Raw genomic sequence first — 25,624 nt, forward strand, 5'->3', positions numbered from 1 at the left:
TGTTGAAAGTACCTTTTAATGTTCGATGGTTGAAGGGTGAGTAGATTAATGTCATCTCATTGTGACACTTTTTTAACATATTGTGTTCATAGAGCGATCCTTTCACTGATTGTTTACAATTTAACGGAAGTTACACCCATAATTTGTGCAAAGTGTCATGGGGCGTAGGAATAAGGTGGATATGGGTCATTCTACAGAATTGTGCAAACTGCTATCCCACAACCAAAAAACACATTTAAAAAGCATTTAAGTATTACAATTTTAGATGTTTACAAAGATCCTTCAATTATCTATTGAATCCCACAATAATATTTAAAATATCAGTAAGCTCAATGTATATATAAAATCATCATTTATTGGGTCCTTTCAATTGGGAGGTGGCTGTCCCGAACCCTAACCCCTAAATTTCAACTTCAAATGACTTAAAATGATATTGAAATGTGAGATTGAAATCTATATATAGATAGATAGATGTAAACAAAATATATAGGTCAATATAAGCCTTCTTATTAAATTATTTATTATTGTGTTTCAGTAGTGACCAATTGGGGAGAGGAAAAATATTCCAAAACTTTCTGAAAATTAGATATATGATAATTAACTGCACAATTACTAGAAATGTGTACCTTGGTTATTATACAATTTGCATACATACAAAAAAAATTCAAGACGTTTCCAACTCTGACTTTGAACCAATTCTGTAGAATGGCCCATATAGGCATTACTATATTTTGTTTAATATTCCACTAATTAGATACATTTACTTCACAGACAGCCTTCTTTTTTTCCCCCCCATTACACTCTCTGTTGTCAGTGTTTCTTTGTCTGGACACAAACACTGTGCACACGCTGCGTGCATCGGTTGTTGGTATCGTAGCATTTTTATGAGTACGACGAGTACACAAGCGCAGTATCGGGCTGGTATCGGTATTGGTCCCGGTCCATCCCTAGTTTTAATGAATTAAGTTTATCTAAACATACTAATGAAAAAAAAACATTAAACATGAAAGTGTTACGCAATCATTTAAGACATTTTTCCTTATATACAGTAGAACCTTTTTGTCATAAAGTGTTCTTTAAAATTGAGTCAAGAACCATAGGTTTCTATATACTGTAGAACCTTTTCTTCTAAAAGTGCAGAACACAAAAGAAGATATTTGAAAAATGTTTCAACCGTTTTTGTCCATATTTTGAAAGTCAATGGAACCCAAAACTCTCAAATCAAATCAAATCAAATCATTGGCATGAACTTTAAACATCAACTAAACATAAAACCTGATGTTGCCCCTGTCGTCTTTCAATGTATAGAGCTGGAACGTTTTTCAAAATATCTTCTTTTGCATGTGTAGAATAAAGCATTTTTTTAAGGGTGAATTATTCCTTTAAAGGCACACTATGCAAGATTTGTACCTTAATTTAACAGCTTCGAAATCATTTAGAGTAAACAAACTCGTAGTTGGGCAAATCATCCTGATAGCAAAGCAGGCGGGGACGCCGCTGGCAAAACCAGCAATGCAGGTTTGAGAGGTGGCGCCCCGCCAAATCTCGTGAGAATCACGACTTGCTTTACGGCACGACGTCACATACATCAACAACATATGAAGCAGCCTCTATGGAAGACACTAGCACGCATTTCAGACGTTAATCATGGCAGAGTCAACGAAGAAAGCGCGGTCGAAAGAGTGCAGAGACGGCTCTGCATGAGTGGTATTTACGAAAGTAACGTTAAATACATCTACTCCACAGCGACTCTAGGGGTCGCTGTTTGAGAAAAACGGAAACTGCATAGTGTTCCTTTAAGTAGAGGATTTATGTTTTGTGGTAGCCATTTTGCTTTGAAACATGGCAGAGAGTTTCACATTGTGCAGTATGTGTAAGTGGCACATATTTATTTTGACAGCCATGTTAGCAGGTCACAGCATTCACACTGCCCACATAAACAGTGCCTATTTTTGCCATCTGTAGGAGTGCTGAATTGAAAATACTGAGTGCATTTACTTACACAAATAACTAACACAATATTTTACAATTCAGGCTTTTGTAATATATACATTTCTGTTTTTGGCAGACAAAGTAATTTATTTCATTGCATCAAAAGTATACATTTTATCTGTTTCTTTTTTTATGGAGCAACATAATAAATGGGCTAAACTACTCAACCATTGTTTGAGAAAAAGACATCTTTTGTGCTTACACATGCTGTCAGAGGCACACAAAAACTATTCAGTAAATCTGACTCAATCCAGACGATTTAAGCAGCTTATAATTGCACTGGGATTTGGGTTCCGTTCTGTGTAGATTAATTACCATTTGAATGTAAATATGACCCCTTCCTCATGTATTATTAGATTTCATTATGATGAAGTTTGTAATAATTCTCTATAACCAACTGCTGATAACACTCTGTATAATTTATGGCTGTTATCAAACATAGTAAGTCAGAAATAATGTTTTTTTTTCTTTTTTTTTCTATTTCTATTTTGCTATGTGAAACAGGCCTGATTCTCTCTCTCTCTCTCTCTCTCTCTCTCTCTCTCCACTTCTACTCCTCCGTCATGAATTCCATCAAAGTGATTTGTTCTCCTTAGTTCCACACTACTCGGCTGGATTAAATAAATCACATCAGTTTAGCTGCTGGGGGGATCTGATGTCATTTGAAGGTTGTGTGAATGGGAGATCGCCGCTGATTCTCATCAGCGTTCCGTATGCACTGCCTCACGACATATTATGGCCGTCGTCAGCTGCCACTCTGTCTCTCTTTCTCTATTTCTGGCTGTCCTCTGTTTATTTTGTTCTTCGTGTTTAATTTCCCTGCCACACGGTCCTGATGCGCCCTGTCAGACATGTCATCACCACAGCGCTTCAAGCAGGGATCAGAGCAGAGTCATACATACAGGCACAAGCAGAGCGGTCCAGCCACTGACTGCTGAGGATATTGGGCTGATTCATTCATGTATTATTACCATATTATCTGTTTTTGCTAAGATCACATCATCTGGCCCATAAACATTGCTGTCCTTTATCTACACAGACAGCTTCCTTATACGGCAGCATTATAATTCAACCTCACATTGAATTGATTTCAAATCTCCTCAGTAACTTGTTGAAACTGGATTACAAAATTCAGAAATGAGTGTGAATTTGCATTGAATTGGTGACACCCAACAGGAAGTTGAATTGGAATGACAAAAAGAGTAATTTACTGAATTCTAGTTCAACACCGGCAATGCATCCTGGGAAATTGTGTTCTCCATTGTGTGGTTTACAAAAGTTACTTTATTTAATGTCTATAGTTTTCTATCTATCTATCGTTCTATGGTTCTATCTTTTGATATCTATCTATAGTTCTATTGGTCATTCTGTCTATCGTTCTACGTATCTTTTTATCGCTCTATCATTCTATCTGTCATCTCATCTATAACTCATATCCAGTTTCCAGAGTGATCAGGTTCTCGACGAATGAATACATGAGATCTGAGCAAAGCCAATTGCACTGACTTTTGGAAGCCAATGTCTGTATCATGCTTGTCAATACACAAAAATCATTATCCAGGCATGAGGACCTCTCATGGTTGCTGCCTCTCTGTTTAGATGTGAAGCTTAGCAGTCAATAGAGTGTGTAATGAAAGAAACGCTGTACTAGTACGTGATCAGAAAGACTGTTCATTTGCAGCTTGTACATTTATTGTCTTGCCTTTTTAGCAGAAATGAACGCTTGTGAGCAATGCTATATAATTAGGCGACATTTCAGCATTTACTATTGCAATCAACTGCGTTAAGCACAGATCCAATGGCCAAATAATTATTTTTGCTAAAAATAGTCATTTTGGTTTAGTGGCAAACTTTCTCGGCTCTGCTTAACTTTACGTTACGTCTAAAGCCTTGTTGCATATTGATTAGTTTCTGTCAGCTTGATTGCAGTCGTACTTCCTCTGCGGCCTTGATTACTCCCTGTTGACAAATGTATTGAGCTGATAGCACTCGCTGAAAGTTCCTGCCGTCGCCCCCTGATGCACAGATAAGCGTGGTCTACATTCATTCTTCCCAGAAACATGTTTGTATGTGTCCCTCAGGCAATAAGAAAATGATTTACAACTCCCTTGTTTTAAAATTATGTAAAGTGTTTGAGACCTCCTTATCCCCGCCTGCACTAATTACACAATTGGGGGATTTATCTCAGTGAAAGTATTAAAAGATCAATCTTTTATTTTTCAGCTGTGAAAAAAAATTAAGCAGTGCCTGATCTTTGGCACCTGCTATATTGAGTTCATTAGATGCAAGCAATGCCAGTGCCCGCTCCCCACCATCAATGATTGAGGGTTTGCTCGATTCACTCTGCGTGTCCAGTCTTTCCTCAGACGATCTGTAATAAGGATAAATGGATCTGGAATTATATTCCATTACTCTGAAATTATCAATTAGCTGTGCTCAGGCTGCCATCTTAGCTAGTTTTCTTTGATTATTACACAGCTCTTTGAAATACTTGATTATGATTGGTCATGCCTTCCATTATGCAGTCAAATATTTGTGTGTAATGATCGCTTTATTTCGTAACTCTGCCTTCTTTAGATTCATTGGAGTTAAAAATTAGTTTAACTTTCTAATCATTAAATATGGTGAGACTAAAATATACATTTGCATAAAATCTTTGATAGAAGCTAGCAGCTCAGATGTCCTCAGTTTAAGAAAGAAAATGAAAACATTACTTGCAAGAAATCATTAAGGGATAAAAACAGCTGTTTGAGAGAGAACTTGAAATAGAGGACTAGATTTTAGATTTAGGAGTTAGATTGCAGGGAATATGTATAAATTAATTTAGTTGCAGTGTTCATGTTGTTGCTTGGCTGATTGTTATCTACAGTACACGTTCCATGTTATAATGAACTTATTCTTAGCGAAAAAGCTTAAAAAATATGAACATAAAGCAAAAAAGCTTTCATATCCATTTATTTAATGCAATTTATTTATGGTACTGCTGTATTTATTTATGGCAAGTAGCAGTGTAGTAAGTGGCATAATGTACAGACATTATTATTATTATTGCACAATCTTTGTATTATTATTGCACATCAATAAGATTTGCTTTTTTTTTTGGTAAGATTATTTTCTTATAAGCAAACGGCCTACTTTGCATACATGACCAGATAAAAATATCTAATGAATATCAAATATAAATTGCACAGTTAACACAGTGTGAGTGTGTCAGAGACTAGTGTTGTAAAATAAAAAGTGAACTCTGCAGAGATCTCAGAGTCGGTCTGCACTTCAGTGGTGAGAGCTTCATGTCTTTGCCATAATGATGGTGAGAGAAAGAGCTGTTCTGTCCAGTTGTGATTTAATCTCAGGTGTTGGACAGCATGCAAGACAGACCATTATTTCTGATGAAAGGTGAGGTGAATCTGGTCCAGCTGCATTAAGAAGAGATTTGGAGATAACAGTGTGGGATCAATTACCGATCCCTGTGGGACCCCATAACAGGTTGACTCCTGTTTTCATACAGTATATGACTGGTATAGCGATATTCACCACACTTTGGGAGAGAGACAAAACTAACAATTAACTGCTGTTATTTGCACACAAACCCAATAGTAGAATAATTTGTTTTCCTGTTGTTGTTTCCACCAATTATATTTGCATAATTCCATGGGATCCATCTAATTTTGCAACACCTAAATATCACTGTCAGTTTCACTCCACTGTTCTCATGGAACATCTGTCAACAGATTCGTTTTCGCTTAATAAATGCAGGGAACGTGTAAAATAACCAGCTTGTGCTACTTGAGCTGTCCGTGATGCTGAACGACAGCTCTGTTGTCGATTATAGGCTTGTTTGATAAAGAGACATATGCCAGACCCAGACTTTATTGCTTCAAGACACAATCTATCAGGATGGAATGACATAAAGCCAGTGGTTTGCCCGAGATATAGGTTTGCAGTTTGCACTTGGAAACTTGATTTGTTTTGCACACACACACACACAGACACACACACACACACACACACACACACACACACACACACACAAAACAACAGCGATAATAATCTGAGGACAGAGTTGGATTTCTGCCACTTTCTCCTTCTGTGTTGTATTCTTTGTAAACTACATCAAAAAAAGTTGCCTTTTTTAGCAAATTACCTATAGGGCCTATATACCTATATGTACCTATATGTAAAAAATTATCTCTTTAAATTGAATATCATTTGTTTGATGTATATATGCACTCAAGCTCGTTAAACAATGTCTGCATTAAAAGTGGTCTGTAATGTTGACAGCTAGCAGTTAAAATGGGTACTGCACTCTAAATTCAATATATACATACAGTCGGCATCTAGTCATAGTTGGGGGCGTGGCGAGGGTGGAGTCGGCGTGGGGGAAAACACTGCGAGCATCGTGTGTATTTGAATGACAAAAATGTGATATTGCGAGTCATTGACGCCTGCCGACCGGCAACGGTACATTGTAAAATTAACTGCAATAGGTTATGATAGCCCTTATTTAATTAAAAACTGGGTCAATGACCCAACCAAATGGCCGGAGGTGTCGTTTCCAGACATATTTTGTGATCTGGTTGAATCTCCAAGACATCGCGGCAGCTGTAGCGGTAACATTAGCCTATAACTCAATCAACTTATGTTGCATACTATAACTCCATAAAACCTTGTCACTTACCAATTGTACGTATGCTTCACTCCAAACTATTAATCCTTTTGTAAAACGGTGATCACTTAAGAAGTTATAAAGTCCTCTAGTAACTCACAGACTGCAGTCTACTGCAGACAAATTGATGTAGACAAAACTAGCCCACCACTGCCTAATACGAGTTTAACACCCACTACTATATCACACAGGGATCTACTCACACAGTAATATAAAAAAATTGTCCTCATTTCCGGTTCTGTGTGTTTATTAGGAAGGATGTAGAACATCAATTCATAATTTGTTTGTTTATTGGCGGTACAGAAAACGACACAGCAACTCTTCGGCATGATTGCCCCGTGTATTTCAATGAGCGCCAAGGCAATGTTTTCCCCCACGGGCTAAATTCACATCACGTGACGGGGCGTTCCCGGGGGCGTTCCCAGACCAACCCTCTGTATCTATTGGACAGAGTTGTTTGCCCCGCCCCCTCCTCCTCAGATTCGAAGCTCACGCGGGCTGCCAGATTGAGGACACACAACAGGAACGAGTGCAAATGACCGTTCGCAAAGACCCGCCCCCTTTAGTTACTGTTGCTATGTCCGACAAGCCACACCGCACTCACGCCACACCATGTTCTCACGCAGTGAAAAATACATTGCGGAGCAGAGAGGACACTGACAACGCGCTGACAGACAGGATAGACCAGATTACTTTTGATATGAAACAAAGTCTCACCTTTCAAATTTGGTCTTTTTTTTTACAAAATTTAAACAATAAATATCGTTTTGTGGCTCTTTAATGTGTCAGACAGATTGCTTTAGAGCCTCAGTTAAAGCTGCTCGTGAACCGATCATCTCTTCCTTCTAGTTAATTTATAGCATCAAATAAACATGAATGAACATAAGAAGGAATGTTGTTTTAACCGTGGAAAGACGTCAGTACACACCGTTTTTCAAGTTCTAATCCTCCAACGTTAATCTACTAACTCTCCTGACTGCTTTGCCGGACAAAAATGGCAGATTCGGCAGATGGCGGATTGTGATTGGTCAGATCGCCTGTCAATCAAACTCCCTGCGAGGGTCAATTGACAATGGAAAGCGACGAACCTGACAATGTAAGCTGATGAGTTGATTTTTCCGCGTTTTAAAATACTTCTGGTCATAGAGCTTTTTAGATGGATGCTGAGGCTTTTTAGGTTGGGTAGAATCTGCAATCTCTGACCCAGTTTGTTTGCTGTCTTCCATAACTGCAATACGTTATGTTTTCCACCAACTGGCAACCCAGGGGGTCGAAAAACTATTGGGTAAATTAGCAGTAGGCAGGATCACATGGACCAAAATAAAAACAGATATTCCGACACAGTTATGAGTGGCTGTATATCGCATTGTTTTTCGGAAAAACAAGAATGTGAACTTGAGCGTGTTTCCTAAATCTCTGCAAACATATTATGGTATTTTTTATGCTTTACTACTTTCAAAAATGGCTTCATTTGTGTTTTGAAGATGAACAAACGACTTTGGAATGACGTGAGAGTAATTGATGAGAGAATTTTCATTTTTGAGTAAAAATGACTTAACGAGAACCAACAGAACAAAAAAGGAATTTCTAACATTTAAGCAAGTTTTACGCTGGAGAAACCATCAAACACTTTCCACAGCACATGTCAAGGCACTGCTTGAGTTAGTTTGAAGTGCTTAACACAAAGCATTGTTTTGGATCATGCACTTTCTCACTGTAGCAGCTCACTCTCTTGTAACTGGCACAGACTCGACTATGCTAAATCAATGATGAATTAGTTGAGGATTATTTTTATGACCGATTGATTAGTTGTTGCAAACATGAGAGAGCGATTACATCATCTGACTTTGGAAAGTTCAAAATTGTGGGGTGGGTTGATGAGTGACAGAGAGTGGCTTGGCCTCTAGAGATTGATAAGAAAATGCCAAGGGCTAAACAAAGTGATAATACCAGGTTCATTTCTGTCAACTCAGACAGATCACCTTCCCTCACAAACCTGCGGCCTTGTCTCATTTCTTCATACACACACACACATACACACACACACTCATTTTCACACAGCTATACATACATTTTTCAGAGTGCTGACATATTATAAGTGGTTATGCATTCTGATATCATACCTCAGAGCTTTTCCATGCTATCGGAGCTCATTAATTTGTAATTTGTGAATAATTTAAGGTGCAAATGCAATTTTGTTTCATGTTCCGGTTGGGATTTAAGGCAAGTGCAGACAGAGTTAACAGTATTTAGGAAGACTTTTGTGGACACTGGATCAATCAAGCACAATAGATTAGTCTGTCGGCAACATATTTTTTGGGCTGCTGCTGTTGTGGCAGGTTGGTCTATAATGTGAGAAATAAAAGTAAAAGCTTATGTGACGTGCTCTATCATTTTGAGTTGTGAGACATGATGATTTGTTTGTAAGAAAACAAAAACTTTTAAATTATGTCAATGTTATTGCAAAGTTCAAACAATAAATTTTGTTTTGACTCTTGTCAGTGTGAGAGTCAAACATGATTGTACTTCAAACATGATTGTACGTACATCTTTTATTATCAAAAATGTATTTACAAAATTGATTATCTTTCATGTAATCGCACAATCAGTGTTTCAACCACGGAAAATTTTCGATATGTAACATTACATTTACCTCAGGAAAATCATTCAGTGACTAGAAACTAGAAAAAAGAAATGAAAAGATAGCATATCGATAAATATATGCAAATATGTAATATATGGATGTTTGAATAGACCTGCTAATTCTGTCAAAAATGTTTGAAAATTGTTTGGAATAGTTAGAGGCCATTTTCTCAAAAGCAAGATTTTTATGACAGCTTCCATTAAATGACTTAATCTCAATGATTATGGAGTGTAAACATAATAGGTATATGCAGAGAGCTTCAAAACAAAAGAGAAGCTAACTTACATTTATTCTTAAATTTATGAATACACAAGCTGCCGCTGCTAGTTGCATAAACAGCTTAGACTAGTCAAGCTTGTCATCTAATTTTTTTCTTTGAGACTGGTCATATTTTTTTCAGTTACATCAAAATGTAGATTGGTCTAATGAATCTGAAAAGACTGTTTACCCCTTTGGCTAACAGCTAACTGTTATTGATCTCATTATGAACAATTAATCTGTGCTTTGTTTCGCTCAGATATATGTTACAAGAATCTATTGCTACTTTTGTTTCATTGCGACTTTAAGACAATCTTAACAGTGGCTGTGTTAATGTGGCGCTGCATTGTAGAACAATGTCATTTTTGTCTAGATGTAAGTGACAGTGCAATATTCCATGGGATATATATGTATGTGTGTGTATGTGTATATGTTATATTGCATAGATTTGTTGTGAATGTTAATCCAGTCTCACAGTCTAAGCAATGAGATGACGGCAAAATAAAGGCTCACATATAGTAGTCCTATCACATGTTCAGCTAGTGTGTGAGAGTGAGAGAGATGGAGGAAGAGAGGGAGAACTTTCCAAAAAACACTGTCAACAGCTATAGTCATTAGTAGTCAGCAGGGATCCTTTCCTCTGATTCATGCCATGAATTTACATGCCAGTTAATACAAGTGTAAAATTACTTATATCTGCCAAAAACACTATGAATGATTCAGCTGTTCAGATAATCACTCTCAGAGATTTTAAATCGGTGTTCATTACCTCTTTATTTCATGGAGTAAAAAGATGCTGCTTAACTGATGTTATCATTGAGAAAATCGATATCCTATTCATTAGTTTGTAGCTCAAGCGTAGAATACAGTTCTCTATAGAGCCTGAAGTGTTGCTTTTTTGCTCTTTATATGTTGATAGTTATTTATATGAGATAGTTCACCCCAAAATGAAAATTCAACTTTTGTCAATTCAAACTTGTATGACTTTATTTCCTCTGTGCAGAACAAAAGTATATACAAAGTGTTGATCACTCTTTTTCATGCAATTACAAAGAACGTGTACTGGAGCTTAAAAGCGTTAAAAAAGAACAAAAACCCCAATAAAGGTAGTTAAAGGAATATGAAAGAAACATTTTCTCACCCTCAAGTTGTTTCAAAACCTGTATGAATTTCTTCCTCAAAGGAAGAAGAACACAAAGGAAGATATTTTGAAGAATGTCGGTAACCAGACAGTTGTACCAGATGGACCCCATTGACTTCCATAGTCTTTTTTTTTTTTCCTACTATGGAAGTCAATGGGGCACATAAACTGTTTGGTTACCGACATTCTTCAAAAGATCTTGCTTTGTGTTCAGGTTTGAAACAACTTGAGGGTGAGTAAATGATGACAGTATTTTCATTTTTAAGTGAACTATTCCTTTAATACAACTAGTGTGCTATATTCCAAATTTTCTGAATATGATAGCTACATTTTGCATGTGAAATTGCCTTCTCTCAGAAGACATTTTGTAAGTGTCTTTTCTTAGGTTTTCTTTGACACGTAGTAATTACTAAGCCAGTTTTTGCTGTAAATGGAGTGTATTCGCCAAAAATCTGAAGAATTTATCTAAAGTTTGGGGTAGAAAAATGATGATTAAAAATTGTAGTGTATATTATGCCTGAATGCTCAGTTCAATCGACCAGGTGCATTAGTGAGCGAACGAACTAATGTCAGTAATTCTGTGCATCAGTGAGTAAATCACTGAATGAATGAATGATTCATTGAGTGAAAGATACCGTCTCCTCTTGTCTGTGAAAAAAAAGTCTGTTTTATTCACTCTTGGCATTTTTCCACCGACACCATGAAGGATGTTCACAGCAAGCAACTCTGAACATCATAACACCAGCCTCTTCTACAAAATCACAACACACAGCTCTAAGAATCAATTAACACCCACAACCATACACCTAAATCACAGTTTACACAGGAAATTTGAGTAAAACATTTTCTTCAGGTCTTTACACTGGCTCCCAGTTAGATTTAGGATTGATTTTAAAGTATTATTACTGGTATATAAATCATTCAATGGCCTAGGACCTCAATACATTGCAGATATGCTCACTGAATATAAACCCAACAGATCACTCAGATCATTAGGATCATATCAGCTAGAAATACCAAGGGTTCACTCTAAGCATGTGAGTCCGCTTTTAGCTATTATGCTGGAACCAGCTTCCAGAAGAGATCAGATGTGCTCCTACAGTGGTCACATTCAAATCCAGACTCAAAACACTTCTGTTTAGCTGTGCATTTACTGAATGAGCACTGTGCCGCTGTTCGTCCGACTGTTTGTACTGTACTGTATTTTTTTTTTTCTAAACTGTTTTAATTATTCTTATTTCTTTTTATTATTTAAATGTATTCTATGTAGAGCACTTTGAATTGCCATTGTGTATGAAATGTGCTATATAAATAAACTTGCCTTGCCTTGCCTTGCCTTGCCTAAAGCACATCAGTGAGTCACTTAATAGTTGAGATGGCACTTCCAGAGGTTTTAGAGTTCCTGAACCATAACATTGGTCAGAAGAGAGAGATGTGAAATTTGCAGACACTGTTGTATTACTCACACATCAGCATTTACTTTTTTCTGTGGTTTAATGCCAAGGTATTATAACGCATAGTGAATTTGTGTGAAACTGGACATAATACTCTTTTCACATACTATTTTTCACCTACCTGTACTATATCTAAGGAATATGGATGTTTGGACGGAGCCATGGAGTTACTTTTGATTTATTAGTTTTTGTTGTGTTGTGTTGTTATTGTATTTGTGCCATGTTAGTTTTAGCTTCTTTTTTTTGTTCTGATTCTCATTTGTCCTCTATAGACTGTCAAATAAAAAAAACAACAATGTTTTTAGGGTTTGAATTGGTTTGGTTTGGAGGCCAGACCTGTGGTCCAGACCCTCTACTGTTTTACCACCTATCAGGGTTTAGTATTTCTCCCGAGAGCTAATTATTCCACAACAAACAATATGCACGCGTGTATGCCTGTATACAGTGTGTGTGTGTGTGTGTGTGTGTGTGTGTGTGTGTGTGTGTGTGTGTGTGTGTGTGTGTGTGTGTGTGTGTGTGTGTGTGTGTGTGTGTGTGTGAGAAAGAGAGAGAGAGAGAGAGAGAGAGAGAGAGAAAGAGAGAGAGAGTCTGCCAGCGGTGAAGCGGCAAGCTGGCCCAAGTTCTGCTTTTCTGATTGATCTTCAGGTGACAGGCTGTGTCATGGGGCTCATTGCCAGCCTGTCAGCACCTCACCTCTCTTCTCTCTCCTCTATCCAGTCTCTTTCCTTCTTGTCCTCCCTCTCTCTCTCTCTTTCTTGTCCTCACTTTTCCTCTCTCTTCTGTCATCCTGCCAGAGATCAGGAGCAGCTGCTGTCCCAGGGGTCCCAACTGTCTCCTAGGTGCTTCTTCTCTTACACTGGCCAAACAGTTAAAAACTGTTTGTGTGCATGTGGTTATGTAATATGTGGCATTTTGATACAAAAACCTGCGTCCCGTTCACTTACTCCTCGTAATCCAGTTTAGCCAGGTGTTAAAGATGCAGTAAGCGATTTCTGGTAAACACTGTTGATATTTGAAATCACCAAAACAAACGATCACTAAGAGGGGAACCAAAAGAAAAAAACATATAGGAGTATGTTATCTCACTTCTTGAAAACACTTTGGGAGCTGATGCTTGAAACGGCGGTGGAGGACGTTTAGACGTTCCGGGCTTATGAAAATAATAATAAAGCAAATGAACAATCAAGCGAAGATGACACACGAGTATATTTATGCAAAAGACAGCATATTAGTTCTGTGAAACACAACAAAACCAACGTTACTCACTTATCGTGAAGAGACAAAGTAAAGCGACCTCAGTGTCTGTTTTCAGGCCTTTGCTTAGGTCTCTCCAACGCTGGAAAGCTTCTTCAATATTAACGCGGGTCCTACCTCTTGTTTGATCGTAACCTTTCAAAGTAAGTTCCCCTGGCATTTTCCTCTTTTGAATTTTCTCTGCCATCTCTCTCTTTCTATAGTTGTTCTGCCAATGTCTGTCTTGTGCACTGAGCTCTTTCTCCTTCCCCATCATGAGTGGACACGCCCCTTACTGCTGATTGGCTACAAGTGTGTTTTGGTGCTCGGTCCGGATCCACTTTTTAACAGCGTTTTTCAAAAATAATTTACTGCATAAGTGTGCAGAAATAGCACTGCACTGTAAATATTTAAATTAAGTCATTATCAGCCTCCTTTCTATGCAAATTAGGCTCATGATTAATGCCTGAGTCGTCCATATTTGCCTAGTTCGTTTAACATTATGCTTTTAAAATGAATTAAAATATATTTTTGTGTACATTTTTTATTGATTGTGGCAGCAGTACTTGGTGAAGTAAATGATGCAGCAGTAGTTTAAAAAATACTACTGTAAAAATGATGGTCCTTATGACAGTAATTGTAGACTTATCGCAAATTTGTAGATTTTGTTTGTTCTTTTATTTAAACATTGTTAATGACATTGAATGAAATTAAACTACTTTACAAATAAATAAATATTAAATAATTTTACACTAGTTTTATTTGTATTTTTCCATAAAAATGTTTATATTGTGAAATATAATATAATATGAATATATCATCATTATCGATTAAAACTTTCAGTAAGTGAATCAAATATTCAGTAACCACTCAGGGGTGCGTTAATGTATAAAATGAGTTATTCTAAAACTGTACATACATTTCTTTCATACTTTAGACTATATACAGTGAAATTCATTTATAAATAAAATAATTGTTTTATATATAATTCAGAAAGTAAAAAAAGAAGCAGGAATTAACTATATACATATCCTATATTGGATATTAACATCCAATAGTGTAAATCGCGGCAGCAGCTTCAGGTTGGTAGTCCAAGGCATTGTTGTTTATCTTTACTTCCGGGGTTCTTCCCACCGGAGCCTCACTTTCGATTTCAAAATGGCGGCTGCGTGAAATCAGCGTATAAATCCTTGTCTTGAGCAAAATAAGCAGGCTGACATTCATTAATCGGTATCTTTTATTTAGAATAGGCTACATACAAAAGTCATTTACGTCTTTTAGTTTGTCAAGAGATTTAAAGCACCGTTTTTTAAGAGTGCGCATGTGCGAACGTGCTCTAGTAGGCCTATGTAAGAACGAGCCTAAGATTGAATCTGGAAATAGAGCAAAATAACTGAGAAAAATGAGAAATATTCCTTAGATGCCATGTTCATAATTTATAGCAAAGCATCTAGCATTAATTTGATCTCAAACAGATTCATTAAAAGTAGTTTATATTACTCCACCACCACCTGCGTCACATCATTAACCAACGTGTTTGAACGACCAATTTGTGACAGTACGGTTTCAGGAAACAGTCGTGACTAGCTAGTTGGTTTCTTCAACAATGTATCGTAGGCGACTATGGTAGTGAACCAGCGAGTTACGTCGTTGTACGGGAAACACACCACTGATCGATTCAGTGAGTTCATTATACGAATGATATTATTAGATTCATCAGATCGGGAGTCTTTTGAATGATTTATTAAAAGAACTGGCTCAAGTTAGGCTAGCCTACTCTATTGTTCGTGAATCGTAAAGTCAATAAAAAGACCTTAACTGTCTTTTTGTCTCATAACAGAGACAAAGATTTTCAGATTGCAAACTGACATTCATTACATGGCCAGTGTTATTTTAGTGTTATTTACCGTAGCCTACTATTATAATATTTATCGATAATTTGAATTACTTTTATTTGTATATTATGTGATTTTGTGGGGGGGGGTTTACATTTATTTTTAATGTCTATTTAGCTGTAATTTATATTTAGAAACATTTAATCATTTTTTATTCGTTTTTTAATTTTTAATTTATAATGTCTATTAAGCTGTAATTTATATTTAGTAATATTAGTGCTTCAACTTAAACCTATTTTATTTCAGTTAGTTACCAAGGCAACATTTCAAATTTTCGTTGTGTTTTTTTTTTCATCTAATATTTTATTTTATTTCAGCTTTATTTCAATTAACAAAAAAAAAAAATTGTTAATAGTTTTAATTAAGTAGGCTATAACAACACGCAAATTGTGTTCATAACTCGTTTGGGCTGTTATTTGATTTGCATAATTACTTTAGTAAATTAGGCGCTAAAACAGACTGCGCGAGCAAATGAGCGGCGCTATTAGTGGACAGAGTTCATTTTTAGTAAATGCTGAAGTATCTGCTCAATCACACATGCACACACTCCACACATGCTGTGGGATATTCGATGACCTTCCGTGTCATGTATGAGTGGCCCAAAGTGCGCCGCAGTTAATGACTGGCTCATTTACACTGTCTCTGTTTTAATGAAGTATTAACATGCGCTCGGAGAGTAATTACAGGTCCGTTCCCGTTGGGCTTGTCAGACTGCACCAGGGAGTGCAGATGGAGGAAGGGTCAACTGTTCACACACTCTTATATGTTAATCAATATGAGACCATTTACAATAAAGGTTCATTTGCAAAGCGGCATTATGATTTGACAGCAGCATTACTCTGATGTTTTTTTTTAATATATTTATTTTTTGATGTACACCAGCAACAGATTGTAGCTTGCGGCATATAACATATTAAATATGTCTAAAAAATTGCTTGCTAATGAAATGTATTTTATTAATCACTTTTTTTTTTTAATTAAGTTTAAAGTTTGAAGCTTTGCAGTGAGTGTGAGAGTTTTAAATAAAAGTTTTAGTGCTGGAGGGGCTAGATTTACATATTTTGATATGTCGTTTTGATATTTTTCATTTGTATTGAATCAGCCTTGCGTCTGTGAGCATGTTTGGACAGGGTTTTGCAGCATTGTGGTTGCCATCAAAGTAGAAGACAGGCTTTTATTTCAATCAAAAGCAGACATGGTCATCCTTTAATGGATCAGAGAGCCCGTCCCACCTGCAAAATAAGAAAAAAGGAGCTTCTGTTATCTACAGGAAGATTCAGCAGTCTTTCTCCCCCGAGTTTCCTCTGAAACAAATGTTCCTGAAGCACTGCAGTGCATTTTTGTCTTTGCACTCCCATGAAACTGTGCTCCCTCCTTTTCTTCCTGTCCTCTCGGCAAAGGCTTTAATCCCATGCAGTGTGTGCTACCCGTGGCCTGGGTGTCTGTCCTCCTCTGGCTTTGTGTTTGTAATGAGAGGGCAAGATTGTGTTGTCTTTGATCTGAGGTGCTCCGGTCTTGCTGCATGCTACCTCATGTAAGGCTGGGGATTTGCTATTGTGTTTCGGAATCATTGACTCACCTTCCCTGACCTCTTCTGCACACACAGCTTCCTGTTCTTTTTTTTAATCATTCTTTCTCAGCCTCATTTCATGTTTAAAAAATAAATAAATGATTCTCACTTAGTCTAACCTCATCTCATTCTCTTCTCTGTCTTCGAGTCTCAACTAATCCTGTGTCTTCTCATCGAGTCCTATTGTGCGACTGTCTTTTTCACTTCTATTTTCTTTACGTTTTAGCTCGTCATGTCTCTTCTCATCAAGTCTCGTTTCATCTCATCTGTCGTATCATGTTATCTAGTATCTTCTCATCACATCTGTCACCTGTCTTCTCTTCTAGTCTCTGCTCTTGTCTTCTCATGTGGAGCTGTGTTCTCCTGTTCTGTCTTATCTTCTTCTCTGTCTTCTAGTTTCACCTTGTCCTATCTTTTCTCATCTAGTCTCCTCTTCTCTGTTGTCTATTTTATTTATTCCGTTTCATCTCATTTCATTTAATATTTTCTCTTTTCTGTCATCTAGTTTCAGTTGATCTTGTCTCGTCTTATCTAGTCTCACCTCTTTCCATGTAGTCTCACCTGTTTGTCATAATAGTCTTTTCATTTATGTAGTCTCATCTCATTTTATCTACTCATTTCTCATCTAATCTTCTTTTCTTTGTTGTCTAGTCTCAGTTCATCCTTTCTCTTCTCATCTAGTCTCATCTTTTCACGTTAAGTCATCTATCATGTAGTGTAGTTCATGCTGTCTCGTCTCAGTCTCATTTCATCTAATTGCATCTCATCTCTTCTCATGTAGTCTCCTCTCTTCTTTATTTGTTGTCTAGTCAAAGTTCATCCTTTCACTTCTCATCTAATTTCATTTCAGCTCATCTTTTCTCATTTAGTCCTCTTTTCTCAGCATCTAATCTGTTCATTCTGTCTCATCTAGTCTTGTTTCTTCTCGTTTCATCTTATGTTGTCTTCATGTAGTCCTCTCTTGCTTTTTGTTTTCTACTCTCAGTTCATCCTTTCTCCTGTCATCTAGTCACATCTCATTTAATCTGATATTTTCTCATTTATTTCCCTCTTCTGTTATCTATAGGCTCACTTCATTATGTATCGTCCCATCTAGACCCAAGGTATTTCCTTCTCTTCTTTGTTGTCTCAGTTCATCCTTTCTCTTCTCATAGAGAAGTCTCATCTGGTCACTGAGTCTCATAGAGTCTCATCTGGTCTTGTCTTGTCTCATTTCATCTAATCTCATCTCTTCTCATCTAGTCTCCTCTTCTTTGTCATCTAGTTTCAGTTCACCCTGTCTCTTCTTATTTAGTGCCATCTCATTTCATTTTATTATTTTTACTCTAATATTCTCTTCTCTGTCATCCAGTCTCAGTTCATCCTGTCTTTTCTTGTCTCATCTCTTCTCTCCTCATCTTTTCTCTTCTTATTGTATCTGTGTCATGGGTCCAGCACTATAACTCCTCTTTCCTTCACATCATCAGTGTCCCTCGAGCCAATGACAGTGGCAGAGTCATAGACTGTAACACCGTGTCCTAGACGCGATGCGATAAGATTCCAGCGACAAATAATTTGTGCGTCCACAGTCCACACTAGACGCGACACGACTGTGAAATGCGTCAAAATCAGTCAAAACCAGCCACAGCCAATCAGAACAGCGTGTGGGCGGGCTCTCGCGGCAAGTGCACAGCACCAGAGAGTAATCTTGACGGTAATCGCAAGTCCTAAATAGTATTCGAAGATGGAATTAGTACGTCCCAAATCGTAGTATGTTGAAATGAGTATTCCAAAGATACCCGGATGGTCTACTTCTTCCGGTCAGAATCCGAAGTGCAGATCCGTGAACACTAATATTGCCCACAACCCATCGCGCGTTGGACGAGGATTCGATTAGAACTATAAACACGAGTGAAAAGTGTTAAAAAACTACAGACATGGAGGACGCACGAGTCCAGCGGTTATGTAGAGAGGTTTAGATAAGGGGGTTTGAGTGATTAATTATCAGTATCTAACCTGACGAAAATGTATTTATTCAATGTTGTCCACATTATATTAAATCTGCAGCAGCATTGTGAACTTTTGTAAATATGTTTAACCATAAACTTTTAAATGCATCATTAGGCCTATATTTAAATTGCAAATACATGAGGAGAGTCTCCACATGAAAGACCCATGACTGGCAGATCAGCGTGCTACAACATTTCTCTCTGAAACATTAGGAAATTAAATTAGATTGAATGGAGGATTTTAACTGTGACAAGATGATTGACAGGGCAGTTTACGGTGACAGGATGCACGCGACAGAGCTGTCCGTTAAAGATGACGAAGTAGTTTGTCCCAAATCTTGCCTACTCTTTTGCTACACACTCAAAAGTATGTACTTTTTCTTCACAAAAAGAGTACATAGGGCGTAGTATAAGTAGGCGAATTGAGACGCAGCAGATAAATAGGCTACATAATCAAATTCACAAATATTACACCATTCAAACATTATTCAGATATATAGGCTACTGAGTTACTAAAACTATCTTTGTCAAATAATACACTTGTTTGTTCACAGTTTGAACGTTCTTGTTTCCATTTGTTTAATTTCAAGATCTGAGGTGAATTATCCATTGTTGCTTTTACAGCTACAAAGATGAGAGCACTAAATGATATTCAGTCACATTACACACTTTTAACATTAAATAAAGCACATAAACAGTCCCTGAGATTATCATTGCCACACTTTGTGTTTGTTGTTCCAGCCGCGACGTCGCAGAAAAATAGAAACATGTCATTGTCGCGGCTGGTTAGGACAAAAACTCTGATTAACATGGAAAAGATACCTTTTATCGCAGCGTCGCGTCTAGTTAGCACACGGTGTCAGGGACATCTCTATTAACCTTCATCTGATGTACTACATGCGCTGGGACGCAGGGACGACTGACAACACTGCGGACCTTTTTTCACCCTCTTTCCCACAATCTCCAAAGTTGCCCTCATGGGATCTGAAGCACAATAGCTGCTGGGATTTGCTCTCCTAAGCATTAACTTTTGCTGAATTGAATTACTTGTCCCAGGAATTGGCAGAATTACCTCAATGCTTGTTAATGAGCCTGACGATATTGTTTTACTTCCTATGGGCATCATTAGGTTGTTTAGATTCGACAGGGGACCTGAGCTTGGCAATTTGATAAGAAGCACTCATGTTGGTGAATTAACTTGAACATTTTCTCTACCCTTGCAGGAATTCTCTCTGCTACGATTGGACGATTTAGCTGATCAGCGAGTCAACATCGTCGGGTTTTCGGTCTTCAACAGGACACATCCCTTCTTTCAGGACTTCGTCCTCAGCCTCAATCGATCCTGGCAGGAGAACTGTGATCATGCTCCTTTTGCTGGAACACCAGTAAGACAGAGGAACTCTCAGTTAAAGATGCTTTTGAATATGCATGGTTAAATCAATTTAAAGGGATAGTTCACCTAAAAATTCAATCTTGTTGTCATTTTCTTAATTGCTTTCTTTCGTGAAACACAAAAGTAGATGTTAGGCAGATGTTAGCAGCCTATGATAAAAGTATAGGGGAGCAACAGATCTCAGTTGATCCGGGAGCCGTACGATCCAGGCCCCACGGTTCGGCACGCATGTGATTCGCGGTTTAACTGCTAAATTGAACCATCATAGAATGAAAGTTTATAATTTGGACGTGTTTTGCCAATTTACAGATTAAAACAATTTTAAACGCGGAAGAAGAAACCAGGACTCGTACGTTATCTGTGCGCACAGCCACACACACCGAAGCGCACGCAGAGAGAGAGAGGCGCGTTTCAGACAGCGCTCGAACACCGAATTGATTCCTCTTTCGCGTTTTGTTGCGCTTGAACAGACAAATACACACAAAACTATGTCAAAATACCCATCTCGGCAAGTATTTTCTCGGTTATGTCATAGGTGAACAGATTTTTAGGTCCGTGCATTCGGTCTTAAAGTGACTACTGTTGTCTGTGTCATTAATGTTAATAAAACAACAAAATAGGCTACAGCTTTAACAAAGATGAAACTATATTTAATTTCTACAGTGAACAAATAGTGTTATTTTGCATTTAGGCTTAATTATTCATTTCTGTACCTGAATACTACTGTTAAGGTCCTTGCACAGATTCCGAAATTTTCATATTTGTTTTTTCGTATTCGTCATTCGGTTGCTCTGAATTGTCAAAACACCTCTCAAAATGCTTGCTACGGATGCAAAAAACGCAGAAAAGAACCCGATCCGAATTTTTTTATGACGGACGAAAGTTTTGGAGGCAGTGTGTAAACATGATTGACACAATGTGAGGTCGTATTTATTTTTTAACGTGCGAGAATTTCGGACGAGAATTTCGAACTCAGTGTGCAAGGACCTTTAGACTTTGTAACTTTGTTATTGAGTATTCATCTCGGCTTTTAATTTGTTAATTTGTTTTGATTTGTTCTTATTTTATTACTGACTGTTCACTTGTTTTCAATTTTAACAGTTAGGCTATACGTTTTTGCTATGGTATCGAAGAACATAAAATGAGCTGTAAGTAATAAATGAAAAGCAAAGTAGATGGTTTGTCATTATTAACTCCAAAAATCATCATAAAACCTATAAAAGTAGCCATACTGTATGTTCACTTTGGGCTACATTTCTGATACTTTTTTTGTTCATTTTGGAGCTTGGCATTATAATTCCACTTTCATTCTATGGAAAAGAGCAGCTTGGACCTCAATCCTCTCATTTGTGGTTTTATGGAAAATGAGAGGTGGAACAACAGGGTGAGTTTTCAATTTTGGTTGAACTATCCTTTTAAAAATAGTCCCTTTCCATGCTTATATCTATTCCAGGGGTTTTCCAACTGTGGGTTGCAGTGTGGGAAAAGTTGGGTCGCACAAAGTCACTTGGCAGCAGCTAAATTTGCGTTTTATTGAATGACACACACACAGTTTAGACTAGGGCTACACGATATAACAACATTAAATAGAATTATCAATATTGCTTAGTGCGATTTTCGGACTGAATAGGCCACGATTTTATTTTATACCTGTAAATATCTGCTGGGTGTTTTGATCCGCTCGTGCGACTTGTAATAACAGTGAGGGTCTCAGAGCGCTGCGGTTCATTATTAAGCGACTCAGGACGCATTATTAATGAGAAGACGCTTGTTCACTCCAATTGCTGCGCTGTATTCTGCATGAGACTGCTTTACACCAGAGAATTCAAATGTTGCGAAAGGCTTTTTCTGGTCTGTTCAACGCAGCGCTGTTGTCTTTCAGAGACATATAAAGAGTACATTGTTTCTGTTCCTTTGTGTGCATTTGGTTACCAACCAACACATAAGAAAACTGTCTGTAAAAAGCATTTCACAGGTCGTACACAAACGGAACGAGCATGAGAGCATGAAAGCGCCACAATGAGTTTAACAACACTGTTTCAAGGTTTTATGCACATATTTCATATACTCTTTAACATCTGCAAATGAACAAATTAAAACGTAAATATTAGTATTGAAATTTTACAGTTGTACTATAATTTTTTATATTTTTTATTAAATACTCGATTTCTGTCATATCCAACTTATGATCAAGATTAAATTTACTGTAATGTTAATTGTTTTCTAGATTATATTCCTGGAATGGAAAAGTTTGGGAACCCCTGATCTAGTCCATGTTCTGAAAAAAAGTCATTTATTTGTAACTCAAAGATGCTCTGTTAATTAATTTGGTACAGCCTTCTACCCATGTCCTCTTGCTTACCTTGAAACCGAGGCTATGGCTCTATAATTCATCACACACAGTCACACACTCCCCCTGAGGAGTACACACACCCTGTATGTTCATGTCAGCCCAGTTATTTCCGTCACTTTGGAAATGAAAACATCTGTATAATGTATTATTCCTCATCTCAGTCTCAATCAAACATCTAGGGAATCTTAAAAAAAGCTATCAAAGATCGGTCTGTAACACTTTTCTTTATCTGATATACACAAGTTAGTTGTAATAATTCATTTTACATTTTTGTGTTCTAATTAAAGCTGTGGGGGGACGTCTTTTGAAAAAGAAATGCCTACTGCTTTAGAAACTAGTTCTGGTTGCATTTATCATTTAATTAGGTCTAATCTTTAATTAATCAGAAGATGGTTTGTAGTTTGGCAGACAGATGAGAGACAGGTCTAAACCCCACAGTGAGACTCAGCTCTGTGTTACACAATGGCCTAGAAATGCAAAGCCTCAACTAGCTTATGCGTTTGATATGGAAGGCAATAACCAAATAGAAATTTAAGCCCTGGACTTCATTAGCTAAAGACCAGACTGGCTAGTCTGTGCGGAGATTAACCAACGAACCTGCATATCTGCCTCAGTCGCCAGCGCACACATATTGTCATTCGGCATTCGCCTAATGAGAGCAGCCAGGACATTTCCCTGTATGTGACCAGAATAGTTACTGGGGTTTTTTCTACAGAGAGGAGAGAAACGTAGGCAACAACATTTACACAGACAGCTATTTTAGACACAAACTCATTCATCCTTCCCTCACCACACACATATTCCCAACTCCTCTAAGCTGCTGTGCTGTTCCATAATGCAGCACAACATGTCTTCATTTCAGAAAGTTTTACCACCATAGTGATGTAAGAGGAAAAGGAAACTCCACAGCCTTTGCTGCAGTACATTAACACACCATCTGATGTAATTAAAGTGGTCAGTAATTCAGTTCCAGGAGGCTGAGGGGGCAAAGTGGTGGCTGTATCACAATAATCAACGATGAAGCATCCAAATGGCCAAACATATGCAGACACCCAAAGACCCCTATTCATGTGTGCTTTTAAATGCCGTCATATGTGCTTTAAATGCTGATGTGAAATTAAATGCATTGATAGGAAGTAGGTTGTTTCGTCTTCCACTTTTCATGGAAATCTTTGCAGTAGATATTTAAACATGGTTGCAGCAGGAATGAAGAGTGAGAATGAATGATTTGTTGAAGAGCTTCTGTGAGATAATGGATTCTCTCCAATTCATTCCAAATGTGTTCAAATTTCTAAATTGCTGGCTGCTTTGAATAGCTCAAATATATCCACCATCTTATCAATATTTCAAGTTTATAGTTTATATAAAACAGTTTGTGTTTAAGTAAAATATCCACTGTATACACAATACATTATAAATAAAGTAAATATTATCATAATATGTATTATTTAAAATGTAAATGTGTATATATATATATATATATATATATATATATATATATATATATATATATATATATATATATACCGTATATATAAAATGTATTATGTATTTACTTACTTATATACTTACTTGTATAACTATATCATACACATTATGAACTCAAAATGTTAGATAATAAATAATGAAATCAATTAAAATAAAATAAATAATTATATATAATAATATAGTTTACTAGCCGTTAATATATGCCAAATATCCACTGTATTGTGATGTACTCTACTATTCAAAAGTTTAGGGTCAATTTTTTTTTTCTGAAGGATCGTGTGACACTAAAGACTGGAGTAATGATGCTAAAATTTCAGCTTTTTCATCACATGAATAAAATTACATTTCATTGTAATTTTTCAAAGTATTACTGTACAGTGTTTTACTGTATTTTTTATCAAATAACTGCAGCCTTGATAAGCATTAGAGTTAGAAATGTTAGAAATCTTGCTGACCCCAAACTTTTGAATGGTAATGTATTATATATGATATACTTTATTTAATTAAGTACTAGTTTATGGTCTATTGGGTTTGTGGTCTATTTTCTTGTAAGTCAACTAGCGATCCCAAGATCATGGGTTTCATTCACATACATATATGTTTTTGCCAATAAGTCATTTAAATAAAAGTATCTGTCAAATGCATAAATGTATATTCTACCTGAAGTATTTATTTCTATGGCTGAACACTTTGATCATGAAGTGTAGGCTATATCTGTCTAGCATCCTACAGTTGGGCTGTATTGCTTTCTATTTGCTCTGTCTGTGAGTTTACGCTAATGTGTGTGTGTTCCAGCTTTCGTCAGCGCTGCTGTTTGATGCGGTACACACAGTGGTGGCAGCCGTGCAGGAACTCAACCGTAGCCAGAACGTAGGAGCCACTCAGCTCTCCTGCAAGTCCTCAAAGATCTGGGAGCACGGCACAAGTCTGATGAACTACCTGAGGATGGTAAGAGCCGCAGGGATAGCCCACAAGCTGCCAATCACCTCACCTGCTGCTGTTGCAGGCTCATTCATCATTTAGTTTTTGCTCTCTGTACCCAAAAACCCTCGTCAGAACTGCATCCTTCAGCAGAATGTGTGAAACGGAGACACTGTGTCTTACTCAGCCATTAAAGATTAACGACCATCAGCTTGTCATTACTGTATCATCCTATGCGTGACGTACAGCGATCTATATATGCTTCCTGCATTGTGCAAACGCTTCTAGTGAGGAGCTCAGGCGTCCATGTATCTCTATAAATCGATACAGCACTGAAGGTTTGTGTGGCTGTGATCTGTGATCACATGACACCCCCCAGGCGTTAACATGTCTCTCTCTCTCTCTCTCTCTGGATAGGTAGAGTTGGAAGGTCTAACAGGCCACATCGAGTTCAACAGTAAAGGCCAGCGCTCGAACTATGCCCTCCGGATCATGCAGAACAGCAGGGATGGCCTAAGGCAGGTAAAGTAACTCTCAGCCACACCAGGCCATTAGCAAGAGGTAAAACTTGCCATTTTCTGTGTTTACGCTTCTGTCTGCCAGGAACACAATGAGATTTCCTGTCCGT

General features: G+C 37.4%; 1 protein-coding gene across 1 annotated transcript in view; it reads left to right on the plus strand.

Moving 5' to 3' along the window:
* grik4 (glutamate receptor, ionotropic, kainate 4) overlaps positions 1-25,624 on the plus strand; it is a 375,294-nt gene that overhangs the window by 287,052 nt on the left and 62,618 nt on the right. The window contains exons 9-11 of the mRNA XM_082179353.1: positions 20,065-20,226; positions 24,871-25,023; positions 25,414-25,518. Coding sequence (XP_082035479.1) covers positions 20,065-20,226; positions 24,871-25,023; positions 25,414-25,518 — 420 coding nt within the window. The remainder of the gene's footprint in view (positions 1-20,064; positions 20,227-24,870; positions 25,024-25,413; positions 25,519-25,624) is intronic.

This window comes from Leuciscus leuciscus (genome assembly GCF_965113295.1).
Source record: "Leuciscus leuciscus genome assembly, chromosome: 9".
NCBI lineage: Eukaryota > Metazoa > Chordata > Actinopteri > Cypriniformes > Leuciscidae > Leuciscus > Leuciscus leuciscus.